Source organism: Ursus arctos, unplaced genomic scaffold (assembly GCF_023065955.2).
Source record: "Ursus arctos isolate Adak ecotype North America unplaced genomic scaffold, UrsArc2.0 scaffold_13, whole genome shotgun sequence".
Classification (NCBI taxonomy): domain Eukaryota; kingdom Metazoa; phylum Chordata; class Mammalia; order Carnivora; family Ursidae; genus Ursus; species Ursus arctos.
In genome coordinates, this window is record NW_026622797.1 from 9,361,295 (window position 1) to 9,378,554 (window position 17,260).

The 17,260-nt window shown below is 40.8% G+C and overlaps 1 protein-coding gene across 1 annotated transcript; it reads right to left on the bottom strand.

Moving 5' to 3' along the window:
- Positions 1–3,103: 3,103 nt before the first annotated feature.
- On the bottom strand, positions 3,104–17,198 carry GTF2H5 (general transcription factor IIH subunit 5). The gene is made up of 3 exons (XM_026505142.4): positions 17,117–17,198; positions 16,254–16,326; positions 3,104–5,362 (listed from the first exon to the last, which is right to left on the bottom strand). Exons 2-3 carry the CDS (start codon positions 16,286–16,288, stop codon positions 5,182–5,184), a joined length of 216 nt encoding a protein of 71 aa, XP_026360927.1. The 5' UTR covers positions 16,289–16,326; positions 17,117–17,198; the 3' UTR covers positions 3,104–5,181.
- Positions 17,199–17,260: the final 62 nt, after the last annotated feature.

The following is a 17,260-nucleotide window of genomic DNA, read 5'->3' on the forward strand; positions in this document are numbered from 1 at the left end:
CAAAGGCAAGAAAGTTGTCACAGAAAATTCATTCATTAAGAACGCTCCCCAAAGCAAAATAAACAAAGCACATGAACTGAGATATCAGGAAGATTCACATATGCCAGGCAAAATTAACAAGGGCCATACACCCTGGTCAAGTTTTAAAATCTTAAAGAAATAAACAATGCAGAGGAACAATAACAACAACAACAACGAAAGAGAGAGAAAGAAAGGGAACGATTGAGAGCCAGCTATCAAAAGCACAACAGGGTAAAGAAAGCAAGAGAAGCCAGTTGAGAGAAACCCACACGTTTCAAGTAGAAAAAGTCATTCAAAAGAATAAAATTCCAAACTGGACTCAGTAAATGTCTGAGGTCAATGAGAAAAATGGTCCAGTTTTGATGAAAATGGATTATGACCCAGAAATTCTAGACAAGACTAAATATCTTTCAAGCAAGAAGGCAAAGAGGAATGGTCTGGAAAAAGGACTTCAACCCCCTCCACTTTGACCTCAGTCTATACTTTCTAACTGATGAAGTTCTTGTTTCCAGCTTATCTCTTAGCTCAGGGGAAAGACCTGGCCGGCAGAACATCCTGTGGTAGGAGCTGAAACCGCCCCCTCAAGCAGTAGGGACGGCCAGGAGGCCAGCAAGCCCCTACATGCCTGACCCCAAGACAGTGAGTGACCTGACCTGGACTGTCCAGCCTGCATGGACCCACCTACCTTTGTCCCACAACCTCCTTATATGAACCCAGAAGTATTTTCAGCACTGCAGAGCCACTCCTTGAGATGTTAGTCCGCCACCTTCCCAGTGCTGGTCTCACTGACATAAATCCCTGTCTTGTTTCACCACTGTCTCTCTGCCTTTGGATTTTGTCAGCAGCCAGGAGCTGAATCTAGTTTGGGACCCCTGCAGCCAGGTGATCTTGCACCCTTGGGCCCTGGGGACAGTCTTGGAAAAATTAACCATGTGGGTATTTTCTACAAGGTTTAAGTCGCTCAGAGCAGCTTCAAGATCAGTGAAGATAGCGGGCCACCAGTACGCTACGTCCAATGCTCGTTTCCTAAGAATTCCCCTCCTCCCCCAGCTGCTCATTCTCACTGCACTGATTATGCAGAAATTAAAAAAAAGTGTCCATGGGTGTGTGTGCCTAGGGGCGTGTGAAGTGCCCCCTCCCCCGGCACTGTGCTCGTCTGGATTCAAAGTAACTTAAGTTCAGAACCATGTGCCTGACACTTAAAATCACCCAAACTGTTTCTGAGGACAGGTATTCCTGTCTTCAGAGAGAAATTCAATGACCTGTGCAAGACCCCGGAGCCAGCCCGCAGGGAGCAGACATCTGGATGCAGGTTGTCTCTTACTTTCCTAGAGTGAGAATAAAGTACTTAAAAGCTTATTCAGTAACCTCACCCGTAGACCTTTCAGTGTTATCTTTGCTGTGAATGAAGCAGAGCTACATACACGTGAGAATGTTTACTATCTTTGTAAACTGCATACTTTTTTCACCTTTAAAATACACCCTCTTCATATCTATTAAGATAGGAGAATGTTGAGAGAATGATCCCAGTATTCTATTTAAATCAGAAGGAATCACATCAGAGTTTTTATTTAGTTTCTTTAGAGGTAAATGAGGTTTACTGTGTAACTACAAACTAGCTTAAGTACACTAGTTACCATCTTTTCAGAAAATAATAGTTATGTCAAATCACCTGTTACAGCTGATGTTAAGAGCAATATAATCACTAATAATTTTGATTACCATCTATGGTGTCTATCAGCAATAAAGGGGAGTAGTCTTTGTTGCCTATTATCAGGAGTGTTCAGTTACTGTTCACCAAAACTGATTCCTCAATATGCATTTTTACATTAACTGTGATGCATACTTAGGATGCCTGGAATTTTAAAGTAATCACATTAAATTTCACAAGGAAATCAGGGTTCAAGGAATTAGGAACTTTTGACCTGATACAGTATTTAAGGAAAAAAAACTTTATCAAGAAGTTAGAAGTTAGTATAACTCTTAAGTATCACAATTTAGTACACGGATATCTGTGACTGGTCACCTAACTTCCGTCAGTTAAAATGATTCTTTTTTGCAGGTAAGGCAATTTAGTTAATACTACCTTTTCATAATATTCAGGACTTTATTTTTAAAAAACAGTAGTCAATTCCTCCACTCCGAAGCAGCCTGCATCTCTTGTTCCCAACATCTGAAGTGTGCCGAATCAAACAGCGTCAATCAGACTCCAAGGAGTGTCTCGGCAAAATGTCACTTAGTTATGTCCTATTCTCTCGTAGATGAACAAGTCAACTGAACAGCTGCAAGTGGGCTTCCTAGTGTCACAACGTCCTGTTTTTCTTAATGTAGTGTCCAGAGAGAAATACCTAACATTTGCTCCAATATGACTTTTCAAAAAATGAGAGCTGAAAGGGGCACCTGGGTGGCTCAAAGCGTCTGCCTTCGGCTCAGTTCATGATCTTGGGGTCCTGGGATTGAGCCCCACATCGGGCTCCCTGCTCAGCAGGGGAGTCTGCTTCTCCCTCTCCTGCCTCTCCCCCCACTTCTGCTCTCTCTTGCTCTGTCAAATAAATAAATAAAATCTTTGGGGAAAAAAAAATGAGAGCTGATGAAAGATTTTCCTTCACGTAAGACTCTCTGCATTCACTGTCCATAATAGTTTTTTCCATACTTTTTTTTTTTTAAAGATTTTATTTATTTATGTGACAGAGAGACAGCCAGCGAGAGAGGGAACACAGCAGGGGGAGTGGGAGAGGAAGAAGCAGGCTCCTAGCGGAGGAGCCCGATGTGGGACTCGATCCCAGAACACCGGGATCACGCCCTGAACCCAAGGCAGACGCTTAATGACTGCGCTACCCACGCGCCCCTTTCCATACCTTTTAAACTGGGATTCTAAGAAAAATTTTCTTAAGGTTTCACATTATATAAAGGTATCAGACAACAAATACCAGAGATCTGAAATTGATTTAGATATGCCTGAAATACAAGATTCAGTACAGCTGGAAATTCTACAGAAATGTATTTTCTACTGAACGAATTTTAGTACTAAATGTATCAATAATGCCACAAAATTGTTTGTATTGTTATGTGAGAATCAAACTTTTTTTTTTTTTTTAAAGATTTTATTTATTTATTCGACAGAGATAGAGACAGCCAGCGAGAGAGGGAACACAAGCTGGGGGAGTGGGAGAGGAAGAAGCAGGCTCATAGCGGAAGAGCCTGATGTGGGGCTCGATCCCGGATCGCCGGGATCACGCCCTGAGCCGAAGGCAGACGCTTAACCGCTGTGCCACCCAGGCGCCCCGAGAATCAAACTTCTATGGATTGATTTATATTGGTGGGAATCATGACAGATGGGGAATTATATTACAAGACCCCCGGCGGATGCCTGAAACCAAAAAAAGTACTGAGCCCCACGTATACTATGTTTTTTTCCTGTATGTACATGATTTATATGACATGACAAAGTTCGATTTATAAATTAGGCACAGTAAGAGATTAAGAACAATAATTAATAATAAAATAGAATAACAATAAACTGTAATAAAGGTTATGTGAATATGGTTTCTCTCTCAAGCTATCTTACTATACTGGACTCACCCTCTTTCCTCTTGTGGGATCCTCATGTGAGATGACAAAATGCCCAAACGATGAGATCAAGTGAGGTGAATGCTGTAGGCATCGTGAGAGCATTAGGTTACTACTGACCTTCTGACCATAGTGAGAAGGGGAATCATCTGCTTCTGGACCTTGGTTGCCGGTGGAAAGGGAACCCTTGGATAAGGGAGGGCCTACCGTACCGAACAGCGGAAGCGCACCGCTTGTGTGAGTGAGTGAGAATGGTACACAGGTGCTTTGAGTAAGCACACCATAGCAGGGAAGAAAACGGTTATAGTGTCAGAAAAGTCCTCTTCTCTCTTGGAAAATTCTCATTACGTGAACCCATCCTAGCTAACACTATCTTCAGGAAGGGAAGCAAAGCTCCTACCAGTGTTATTTCTGCCTCCGCACAATCATAAAACCATATGCAATATATCTTAACCTAATCATCCTGCTTTCCACAAGACTCACTTTGTTTCTATCTGCTCCTACTTCCCTTTCTTTAAAATTGTAGTTGATACGCAATATCCTGATAGTTTTAGGTGTGTGACATAGTGAATTGACAATTATATACATTACAAAATGCTCACCACAGTAAGTCTAGTTACCATCTGTCATGTCACTACAATGTTATTACAATATTATTGACTATATTCCTTATGCTAATCTCTTTCTACAGTCCTTATTTCTTTTTAAAAAGAGTTTAAATGGATTCTCATATGGAATAAGGCACAAATAAAACAGATCTTTTTTTAAACCAAAGAACACTTGCTCTGATGGGAAAGGAAAATGTGACCAAAAAAGTTTGAAAAAGGAAAAGATAAAGCTTGCAATGCAACATGCCCCTTTCCCATTTGGTTATTTCTAATCTTCTATATGTGGGCCTTGAACTCAGGACCTTGAGATCAAGACCTGAGCTGAGATCAAGACTGGGACGCTTAACCGACTGAACCACCCAGGCGTCTCAAACCCTCTGTACTTTTAAAACACTATATTTTTAGGGAAATGCAAAGTGTAGCTTACATCAATGTAACATGGTTCTCTTCGCCATCTTCTTCACCAATAGAGCTGGCCAGTACGGAGATATTACTTGCAAAGACATAAATATTACCAAAGGTCCCACCTTGGCATATTTATCTAAGTAATCAATCTGTGCAGTTTGTAATTAGAACAAAACAAACCACAACCCCACTACAAAATCCCACATTAACAGGAACAAGCAAAACAAACACCTTAAACTGATAAAGGCATACTCCATTATATTCTTTAAGTATTAAACTGGTATTAAAAAGGTAGGAAAACCATTTACATTTATATTTTAATGTAGGATAATAAAAGCCAAATTACAGACAACCATTGAAGTTTTGTTTTTTTTTCTTTTTTAAAATTCTAGGATACATGTACTGGAAAACAAAACAAAACAAAACAAGAACACCAGCTCAGGGACTTTTTTCCTGAACAAACAACATCACAGTTTTTCTCATGATAGGCGCCTAAGCCGCTAAGTCTCATCTGTCACACAGGACACTGAATGGTGACAATCTCTCACATTTGTTAAGTGGTCAATATTGAGCATCTTCACTTCTGGGTAAGAGAAAAAGCATTTTGGTCCATTAATTCACCTACTCGCTCCTGGAGGACGTTCACCAACTCTGCGATAACGAAGACGTGAGTGTCATCGATGTCTTGAATGATGAACTTCTTCCCTAAGGCATTTGATTCATCCAAGTACAGCAGGAACTGCTTCATGGCAGGGTCACTGCAGCGAGAAACATACGATAACGACATACTGTGTTGTCAAATTACACCTGAGCAATTAGAATCGGGCATGCAGAATTTTTAGGGTAACTTTAAAAGTTCCAAACTTAACTCAATCCCTCACTCCTTCTGTCTCAAGCATTAACGATTTGTAGACATAGCTTCATTTTAGAACTTTTCCTTTAAGTTTTAGAGAAAGAGGCCAATGATAAGATTTTAAGAGAGTAATTTGTCACTGACAAGTGAAAAAGTAATGTTCAGGCTTTGTAGTTAATAGGGCCTAGAATCACAGCTCCCTTAACTGATTTAAAAAAGGAATTTCCTTACTTGTCCATGACCATTAAAGAAGCCTATAGATTTTCACTATGTTGCCAGTGGAAAACTAATTTACAAAACCAGTTAAGCAGTCACTGTGATAACGCAGGGTGTATAGCAAAAGTCAGCTCTGGATTCAATCCCAGCTTTATCACTTGCTTGTGTGGCCTTAATATGTACTTAATCTGCACCGCTACAAAATGAGCCTACATAACAGAAGTGTTACAAAAACTAAAGGAGAATAATGTCAAGCATAGTGTTTGGCTTGCAGTGCTTCTCAAGTTTTTCTTCCTTGAAATTCTGAACTTTGTAAGTTTGAACTATCACTCAGAATCTTTAAAGGAAATCTTACCAAAATCTTCTTGAGAATACTGAACTCAAAGAAGAGATACAAATTTAATTCTATTTATTTGTGATTTTTAGTTTGGAATGAATAGAGTAAGTCACAAGGAAAAGAGGGATACGATTTCTAGGATTTACATGGGGCACCCGGGTGGGTCAGTTGGTTAAATTCCAACTCTTGATTTCAGCTCCCCTTCGCCCTCTATCCCTCCCCCCAACGCCCCCAATAAATAATCTAAAAAAAAAAAAAGACCCCAATTTCTGGGATTTACCAAGAGATATCTGTCATAAAAACCCTGAATCACAACAAAGGACACTCTTTAGACCTAAAATAATGTACAATGTGTTTAGCAAAAGATGAATATAAAAATGTCAATTAGCATGGTTTTTAAAAAATCGAGAACATATGACTTTACAAAATCTTATTGTTTCTTGAGGAATGACAACGTCAATCACAAAGATGACTGAATTCAAAAGAGGTCAGTGTAATTTCCTGAAAACATTAAAAACAAGTTTTACTTCTTTCAAGTACAAATTGGGTGTAAGTGAAGCTAACAAAGGTAAAGGTTTTATTTCAATTACTAAGTGAGTATGGTTCATGGTCTATTAACTATTAATAAAGTTAAGTCCTCCTGAAAAGATGATTTTCCTAATTATTTTCAGTAACTTACCATTACAATTTTATTAACAATTTACCATACCATAAAATGACGCAAATAAATAAATAGGTCTGCCCACATCAGAACTGACACAAATTTTAAATTTAGCTTCTAGTATGCCTGTCATCTTACACCTAGGTTCAGAACACTTAGGTTATGCTTGTCCACTTAGGTTTGGCAAAATTCAGTCATATTCTATGGCTGCAGTATTAAAATGACCACTCTAATGTGCAGAATTGGTTGGTTCAGAAGTAAATTTGCTACTGTAAGCTCTTTCAATAAATATTTACTGAGCACCTGTCATGTGCTAGGCACTACTCTGTTCCTGGATATTCAGCAGTGAACAATTCAGAACCCTCCCTGTTTTGGAGCTTACATTCTACTGGTAGCACTATGATACACACACACACACACACACACACACACACACACGCACACACAGTGGGCAAGTAGGGTGAGAAATGGCAGTGATGAAAGTGATAGGATCTTGTAAGTTTAGACAGGGGAGACAGGGAAGGGCTACCAAGCAGTGACATCTGAACAAACAGGAGGAGGCAGTAAGCAAGGCAGTGTGGTGACTCAGGCAAGAGCATCCCAGGCAGAGTGAACGGTAAGGCCATGGAGGCTGGAGAGGGGCGACTAAGAAGGACACGAGTGGGAGATGAAGTCAGAAAGTTAGTTATAGCTAGGCCAGATCACATAGGGCCTTGGAGGTGATTTTAAGCAATTTCGGCTTTTACTGAGTGACATGATTTAACTTACAAACGGACTTCAATTTTAAACGTAAGGATCATACTGCTTGCAGGGTTGAGAAAAGACTGGAGGGTAGTGGAGGCAAGGGCAGAAACAGGGAGACTGATTAGAAGGAGACTGTAGTAACCCAGGCAAGCGACGATAATGGTTTGGACCTATGTGGTAACAGTGAGACGGTAAGTGTTTGGATTCTAGACACACACTGGATGTAAATCCAACATAATTTTGCTGAGACTAGACTCCAACTTTGAAGGAGAAGAATTAAGGAGACTCCCAACATTTTCGGTCAGAGCAAATGAAAAAGTGGAGTTGCCTTTTACTGAGATGAGAAGGAAGTAGGAAGAACAGGTTTGCTGGGAAGATCAAGAGTTGGGTTTGAGGCATGTTACATGTGAGATGCCTACCGGCACCCAAGTGAAGAAACTGAGTAGGAAAGTGGATATGCAATACTGACTTCAGCAGCAAAGTCCAGACTGAAGAGAAAAAGTCAGTCATCAAGCCCTGACGAGGGAGTGAACATAGCTACAGAGAAGAGACCAAGGACCAAGCCTCAGACTCCCCAGGATCAGAGGTTAGGAAGAAAGGACAAATGAGCGAAGCAGATTATAAAGCAGTGACCACTGAGGTAGGAAGGAAACCCTGAGTCCTGGAAGGTAAGTGAACAAAGGACGTTCAGGAAGAGGAAGCGATCCTTAGCACCAGGTGCTGGTTAACAGATGCGGTAAGATAAGGACGGAGACCTCAGGGCCAGGAATCACGTATGTGTTTTTTTTTTTTTTAAAGATTTTATTTATTTATTCGACAGAGATAGAGACAGCCAGCGAGAGAGGGAACACAAGCAGGGGGAGTGGGAGAGGAAGAAGCAGGCTCATAGTGGAAGAGCCTGATGTGGGGCTCGATCCCATAACGCCGGGATCACGCCCTGAGCCGAAGGCAGATGCTTAACCGCTGTGCCACCCAGGCGCCCCCACATATGTGTTTTGAATCAGCCTGTTGGGTGTTTTCAAAATTTTTGACATTTGCACACTATCCTTGCTCATTTAGCCATCTCTTGTAACACCTGAGCTACATATTATTTATTATTTTTCTTTAAATTGCCTTTAAACCAACTTTTAAGCTTAACTTCACCTGGTATGAATCACCAGTCACCCTAATGTGTTTCTATCCTCAAATAAAGTAAACTGGTCATATAAAAACAATTTTTGGTTCTCCCCCTCCTTTTTGTGCTCTACGACAAACCATCCTGAACACCAGCGCCATTCCCCAGGCCTGGGGAAACACTGCTAACTGACAAATGAGATATTAGAAAGTGACTGGCTGGTGAGACACTGAAGCAACTACTTCCCTTATTAATCGCCTCAGTGCAACTTTTTGAAAGGAAACAGCAATCTGAGACTGAACTGTGAGCATGTACCTGAAATATAACTTAGAATGATTCAAAAGGACAAAGTTTAGGAGACTTTTATTATGAAACACTGAGGAAACTGGAATATCTTGCCTGAATACAGGGCTATTTATCCCACTTCTTCATGAAGAGAGTCTATGGGAGAACTTGCTGCTAAGAAAGAAAAACAAAACCAAGTGCCCACAGACATCCTTGGTTAAAGTCCTGCAATCAGGACTAGTGAGCAAGGAAAAAAATGTCTTTGACCTGGAGATGAGAAGGTAGACATCAATCAACTCCTTCCTTCATAACCTGAGTATAACTCCTATAAAACATGACTCTAAAAAACTATTACACCACAAAGGCTCTACTAGGATGACGTCTTTAGCGGTAGAACAGACCACACACTTCACTGGTCACCTGCACAAAAATGTCAGCACTGTCCGTCTCAGGAGAATGATAATCTTGGCTCGGTCAATGGTAAACTATCTTTCCTGCTAATAATTAGCTAACAGGTGTAATTACTTAAAAATCTTAAAAGTATTTCTCCAAATTCTGTATGTCCTGAGAACAGAATGTTTTAGAAAACTGTTATTGAACATGAAATGGCTTTGTTTGCTTAAGTTTATTTCCTTCTTATAAGCACCTTCCAAAGCGTTTTTGGAATAAGTGTATTGTCCAGCTTGAGATACAGGTATCTTTACTAGGGTCCAGCATATTCTAGGTGCTCGATAAATACTTGCAATGAGTAGGGTCTTTTTTTTTTTTTTTTAAGATTTTATTTATTTATTTGACAGAGAGAGAGACAGCCAGCGAGAGAGGGAACACAAGCAGGGGGAGTGGGAGAGGAAGAAGCAGGCTCCCAGCGGAGGAGCCGGATGCAGGCTGGATCCCAGGACTCTGGGATCACGCCCTGAGCCAAAGGCAGACACTTAACGACTGAGCCACCCAGGCGCCCCCAACGAGTAGGGTCTTAAGAGAAAGACTGAGCTAACCAGAATAACAGTCCCAAGTTCCCAAAATGGCATACAATAGGTTTATTGTTAAAAAGACATGACGCTAAAAAAAAGTACTGGACTCAGCCTAACTCCAAGCCCCAGCTCAATCAACCAAAATATGGTACAAAAAATCACTAAACCTCTCCATGTCTTAGGGTCCTAGGTAGTAACATGGAGACAGTGCTACTTATATTGCAGGGTTGCTGGATTTGAGAATACATCTAAAAACACTTTGCTCATAGTAGATACTCATATGAAGAGCAATTAAAATGCCAAGAGTTTTTGGGTGTGTGGGAGGATATAGGTAGAAAGGTTCAAATTACCTACTTCTATCCCTATTAAAGGATTTGCTATTACAAAAATATTTTTCTTATTACTAGCCTGTGTATATGATATTCTAAGAATATGCACACACACATTCTTTTTAAAAACTTAACACAATAAAGGGGCGCCTGGGTGGCTCAGTCGGTTAAGTGTCTGCCCTCGGCTCAGGTCATGATCCCCGGGTCCTGAGATGGAGCCCTACATTGGGCTCCTTGCTCAGCAGGGAGCCTGCTTCTTCCTCTCCCTCTGTCTGCTACTCCCCGTTTGTGCTCTCTGTCAAATAAATAAATCTTAAAAAGGAAAAAGAAAACCTTAACATTTGCTTAGTTTTGTGTTAGACAGTCTATATCAGGCTTAGTAGCTTGGGCTCTGAAGCCAGAATACTATGGTTTAAAATCTCACCTTAGCAGGTGTGTAACCGTGAGCAATTAATTTCTCTGGGCCTAAGTTTATGCATCTATAAAATGGGGAAAAGAGTACCTATATCTGGGGCACCTGGGTGGCTCAGTCCGTTGGTTGAAAGTCTGCCTTTGGCTCACATCATGGTCTGGGGTTCTGGGATGGAGCCCTGCATCGGGCTCCCTGCTCAATGGGGAGTCTGCTTTTCCCTCTGCTCTTCCCCCCTGCTTGTGCTTGGTCACATGTGCGCTCTCTCTCTGAAATGAATACAATCTTAAAAAAACCCCAAAAAACCAAAAAACCTGTATTTCATAGGGTTGTTCTGAGAACCGAATATTGCCAAATGCTTAATATGGTATCTGGTAAACGCTCAGTGTCATTTCATGAAGGCATTCAGACCTTTTTATTTACCATTGTATTACACAATGTCATTGGCCCATATCACTTAAAATGTTTTCAAATACTTTAATAGCTACATTATTTGATTATAAAAATGTCACAAACAATGCTTAATTTAGTGATTCAGCATTTCCACATTTCCATTCAACACCGGGTGCTCATCACCATAGGTGCACTCCTTATTCCCCATCATCATCAGTTTGTTCTCTATAATTAAGAGTCTATTTCTTGATTTGTCTCGCATTTTTCCCCTTTGCTTGTTTTGTTTCTTAAATTTCACATTAGTGAAATCACATGGTATTTGACTTTCTCCGACCAACTTATTTCACTTAGCATTATATTCTCTAGCTCCACCATCAACACTCTGTTTTATTAGCACAATTACCTACATTTTTTAAAAGATTTATTTATTTGATAGAGAGCGCGCGTGCCTGTGCACCAGTGCACTCGGCGGTGGGGGTGGGGGTGGGGGTGGGGGGTGGTGGTGGGGGTGGTGGTGGAGGGGGGAGCCACAGGGAGAGAATCAGAGAATCTCAAGCAGACTCCCTGCTACACGGGGAAACCCGACACAGCGGGGCTCGATCTCACAACCTTGAAATCATAACTTGAGCTGAAATCAAGAGTCGGATGTGTAAATGCCTGAACTACCCAGGCGCCCCTCAATCTACTACATTTTATCTGCAGTTCTGATCACCTCCTTAGGGTCACTTGTGTTCAACTGTATAAAAGCTCAAAAAACCTATTACAAATTGCCTTCTAGATCAGCTGTTTAAGACTGCACCTCTATCATTCTATCGGTAGCTCAGTGAGAGCCTGCTTTTTAAAAACTAAGACTGGAAGATAATAGTCACTTCGTTCAAGGGCTATTTTGATGTAACTTGCCAAAAAGGAGGTCTGGCATATAAACGTTTTTTGTACTGAAACTGGAATCCAAGTTATCAGAATCTGTTCTTACCTCCACTATTATTACTGGGGTAACAACTCTAAGGGAACATTAATAACCTGAATTTATGCTGAGATTACATTTCTTGACTCAATTCTGTTGACGAAATCCATTCAGTATACAAATATTTACTAAGTACCTCCTATACATATTTTAGACACTGTTCTGGGTGGCCAGGAAACTTCAGTGAATATGGCCCTTCTAACAAGCAGAGGCTCACAAGAGATATATAAATGCTGTGAAAGAACAGAACAATGGTAAGACTGCTTTTGTCTTAGTTCTTATTTGCGTCCCATATACAATATAGGTTTATAAGCCAACGCTGTAAGGGTAAGGCTGGTCTAATAATATGTTTCTCCAGATTCTTTGCTATTATGTTGTAAACTGGCTGGAATTTGCACCTCTTCAACAAGTCTTCCTGGCTGAAGCACTTGCCAACCAAGTGGGATAACTGTCACACCACAGATGTGCTCTCGCACCTGCAGCTGGACAGGCACTGGTTGGGCATATGCTGCTTGCTTCGATATTGCTGTGCTTGGGAAAACGCTTAGTGCGAGGCTGGCAGTTGACAGTTGTGGATCCCAACAAAGAGGAAGTTCTAACCAATCTCATTCTGATATAAAAACACAAATTTATAGGGGCGCCTGGGTGGCTCAGTCATTAAGCGTCTGCCTTCGGCTCAGGGCGTGATCCCAGCGTTCTGGGATCGAGCCCCACATCAGGCTCCTCCACTGGGAGCCTGCTTCTTCCTCTCCCGCTCCCCCTGCTTGTGTTCCCTCTCTCGCTGGCTGTCTCTCTCTGTCAAATAAATAAATAAAATCTTTTAAAAAAAACACACACACAAATTTATAAACAAGAGAATTTCAATTTAGCTTTAGATTTGGGTATTTGCGAGGAAAGCATCTTCTTCTATCCCAGTACCTTGACTTTTCCAATTCACTGATAGTGGGGTGTAAATGGCCACTATTATAATCTGATTTATATGCTTCTTTACTATAGACTCCAAATTATTAAAGGAACTGACAAGACACAGAATTTAAATATGGCAGTAAGTTAAGCCATCCTAAGACAGGCGGTAAAGTCAGACTCCCTTCTTGAATGAGGATACTCACGCCTGATAAGTACTTTGCTGGCCGCCTGGACAGAATGTGTGGAACAGCACTACCTGTGCTATGACAGATGACCTTGTATGGTGATGTGGCTGGAATTCAGAGAGAAAATCACTGGAATAATGAAGTACTTTTAGGAGATTCTTGAGTGGTTTGCCTACGAACTCCAGACCTATCAAATTCTGGACTCCAGTACACCTAAATGCTCCACATAATCTATGAGGATTATGAAGTAAAAAATATAATGATACTATGTTATTAAGAATTTTCTCTGGCATCAAATACAGACATGAGGGAAACTGAAGGACTTTTCCAGTTACCATCCCAACATCTACATCTGACTGTGGAGTACCCATCAGCCCTGACCACGCCATTTATAAATCTGTTATTTCATAGGCCTGAAGTCTTTTTGGAAGATTTAATCTTTGGGAAGACAGTTACCCTTTCAAAATATTGTGCAGGCTACACTTTAGAATTCACCTTGAAGGAAAAAATTAAAGTTTTGCAAGGGCAATGTCCATCTACAAAATAAAATTTTAGTGGTCCTGGTGCAAAACAATTCTCCACAGGAAAACTGATTATCAAACTTAAGCCAATTAAGTGCTTCCCAAACTTTAAATGCTTAACAAGTTCCTTTGCATACACAATTTTGATTTAGGAGATTTAGGGTGAGGTCTCAGACTTTGCACTTCCAACAAGTTCCAGATGATATTGTTGCTGCTATTCTGGGGATTACACAAAAGAGCTAAGTGACAGAGGGCCATTAAAGCCCAGGTTTTCAGAGGTTTGATTACATGACAGCAAATCAGGCGGACAGCTCAGCCAATCAGGAAAGAAAACTAACACCTCAGCTCCTCTTACAAATCTGTATTCTGTCCTCAAGGCTATACTGAAAGCCTACCACTGAGATTTTAATGTGTCTCCTAGAGTTCCGCTCTTTTAAGTGCAGTCCAGCCATATTTTTTCAAATTATAGATTTAACACAATCCCAATCATCATGCCAAAAGGATTACTTTAGAAACAGACTAAATTATTCTAAGGTTATTCTTGAATAGACAATAATGACAAAGAAAATGGATGTGGGACAGGATTACGGAAAGTACAAGGAGAGTGAAACAATGTGATAAAAGAGATATTATCTATCGTTAGAGAAAGGAATAAATTCTGTGAAACAATTGTTCAGCTAAAACAAAACAAAACAAATGGCATGAATTCAGATCTTTACCTAATATGCTCCTCCTAGTAGAGTCTAGATAAATAAAACTTGACACATCAACAAAAACTAAAATACAAAAATCTTACAAGAGAGAAGATGTATTAAATCCAGAGGTGAAGATCAAACCTAGAATCTGAAGAAACAAAAGGGGGAAGACTGATAGCTGACACAATGTATTCTCTGTGTTAAAAAAAATAATAGCACTGAAAGACCAACCAGAAAAATGTTTCTATTCATTAATATATGACAACATTTTAAGAAAAATAAAATACAAAAATTAGCCTAAAAGTCTTTTCCAAAAGAAAACAACACATCGTGTTTAGGACTTATGGGATCTAGATCCCTTCCTCTCACTTTCCCAAGTGAATACTTTTCTAAGCAGTTTATTAATTTCTTTTAAAAGATTTTATTTATTCATTTGAGAGAGAAAGAGCACAAGTGGGGAAGAGGTGCAGAGGGAGAGGGAGAAGCAGACTCCCTGCTGGGCAGGGAGCCTGATGTGGGGCTCGATCCCAGGACCCTGAGATCATGACCTGAGCTGAAGGCAGACGCTTAACTGACTGAGCCACGCAGGCGCCCCTCTAAGCAGTTCATTCTTATCAACACGCATTCTAGTCTCTCACATTAAAATCAAAATAACAAGACCCAGAGTCCTTTACCATATCCTTCTTTAGCTATCAACCCATTTCTCCATTCCTTTGCTCATTAATACAACAAAACTTCTCCAAAGAGCCTCCCCACTTCCTCACCTTCCTTTCCAAAGTATTCCAATCTGACATCTATCCCACCTCTCCACTAAAACAGCTCTCATTAAAAAAAAAAAAAGAAAGAAAAGAAAAAAAAATTGCTGACTTCCAGTGTGTCTTCACCTTATTCCATGTCTCATCACCACTGGACATGGCCCACTCACCCTTATGAAACATTCCCTCTCAGCTTCCCTCCTACGTCACTGGCTCTCGGCTCTTTTTGTCATTGTTGTGTCTCTATTCAAACATTAAATCTGCACTGCTCGCCACTGAGCACTTGAAATGTGGCCAGCCTGTGAGACGGGCTGTGAAAGTAAACTCCACACTGGATTTTGAAGCTGTGGTATGAAAAACGACTTAGCAAAATTTTGAAATCTTAGTAAGAACTTTGAAGATTTAGAACATGTTGAAATATTTTGGGCACACTGGGTCATATAAAACATACTAATTGTACCTGCTTCAATTTACTCTTAATGTGGCTAATAGATTTAAGACTACATATGTGGCTCACATTATATTTCCATAGGACAATGCTGTTCCAATGCCAGAAGTATCCCACGGTTTGGTTTTTATTCTCCCCAGCCCTGCCATCACAAGCAAGTGGAGACTGAGCAAGAACTGGTCCAGTAGTTCAGGTTTTCAGACTGTGTGATAATAAAGCCCTATGTAGCTTGCTTTGAGAAATTCAATGCTGCCCCTTAAGGTTTCCAGCTTCTCCTATGAAATGTGTGCCTAGTTTAGGAAACCGGCTCTTGATTTTCTTACTCTTTTTCAAGAGCACAGTTTGTGGTGGTGAAGACATAGGGAGGCCCTAAAATTCTAGTCAATCCCTAATGGAGGACAATAGAAACACTGTTCCTCTAAAGAACGTTATCTAAAAACTACACTGTCCCTGACCAAAACGTGCTGGAAATATGCCAGTTACATCAACTGGACTGAGACACTGAAATTTGGCACCAGGGGAGCACCTGAGTGGCTCAGTCGGTTAAGCGTCTGCCTCCGGCTTGGGTCATAATCCCAGAGTGAGAGCTTCTCCCCCTTCCTCTGCCTGTGCTGTATCAAATGAAAAAATAAAAACTTAAAAAAAAAAAAAGAAAAGAAAAGAAAAGAAATTTGGCACCAGGAAGAAGCACAGCAACAAAATCTGTTCCACTTGTTATATAAGAAAAATGAAGTTGAGAAAGCTGAAGGACTTGATTCATCTAGATCTTAAAAGAAAATGAAAACATGGATTCTAGAGGAGGTACACATACATCAAGATTCAATATGGAGATTTAAATTTCATTAAGTATCAAAACTACTAACCATTCTATTAGCACTCCTTTCAAGACGTTGACCATCTTTTCCCAGTCAGAAGATGCAGATGACCTTTAAAATGCTAATAAAAGAGGTAAGGTGACAATAAATTAAAAAACATCAACTTTTTCAATATACTTTGGAGATTTGCTTCTTGAAATGAGGCAAAATATTAAATGTCACATTAAACATTTAAGTCTATAAAATACAGGGCTAACATTAAAAAAATAGATATTTTTATTTTTAAAATTAAAATGAGTCTATTGGAATATTAATGCAGAAATCTTACTTGCAAATGCTACCCAAGTCAATTCTAATGAAAGCAAGCAACCTGCCCAATCCAAGTTTAGAACAAGAGTCACAAGATTTCTAGTCCCACCCAGCATAATGATAAAAGATAAGATTCTGGGAGGCAGAAATCACAGAACAGTAGCTGTGAAAAGGATGGTGAGGCCGACTATCTCATTTCACAGATGAGATAGAAAAGACTGGCTCCGGGGCAAAAAAAAAAAAAAAAAGAGAGAGAAGCCAGGTCTCCAGATCTCGTGTTCTTTTACCACATAAATCAGGTTTCCCAATGATCTGCCCAAGGAGGAAAATATCCCACGCACCGACGCCAACTTAATCCTTAAACTTCTACACCTGGGCGCGAGCCATTATCTCCCGCAATGAAATTCACGGTTCAATTACTGCCGGACAGCTTCCAAGCCTCTTCAGGAAGGGCCCCGAGAGGTGCGGGGCACCGCCCTGTACCCCAGCACCTGGAAGACAGGTTTCTAGGTCTTTTCTTCCCCTGCCTCCTTTCCTCGGGAGCCCTCTGTTTTCCACGTACCCCACTTTCCCCTCTCGCTGGCAGAGCCCACACCACGTACCTCAAACCTCGGAACCACCAGCCCTTGGGCCTTGCCAAGCGTTCCTGCGCCGGCTACGTCATCGGTCGGCGACGCTCTTGTGGGTGGGGCGCGCCGGAGGCAGGCGGAGCGGGAGCTGGGCTGAGGGGGCGGAGCGGGGCGCGA

Excerpts from the sequence above, each read along its gene's own strand:
- GTF2H5 (XM_026505142.4), bottom strand. The coding sequence starts at position 16,288 with ATGGTCAACGTCTTGAAAGGAGTGCTAATAGAATG. Across the intron at positions 5,363-16,253 it reads AAAGGAGTGCTAATAGAATG|TGACCCTGCCATGAAGCAGT; the intron begins GTTAGTAGTTTT and ends TTCTCGCTGCAG.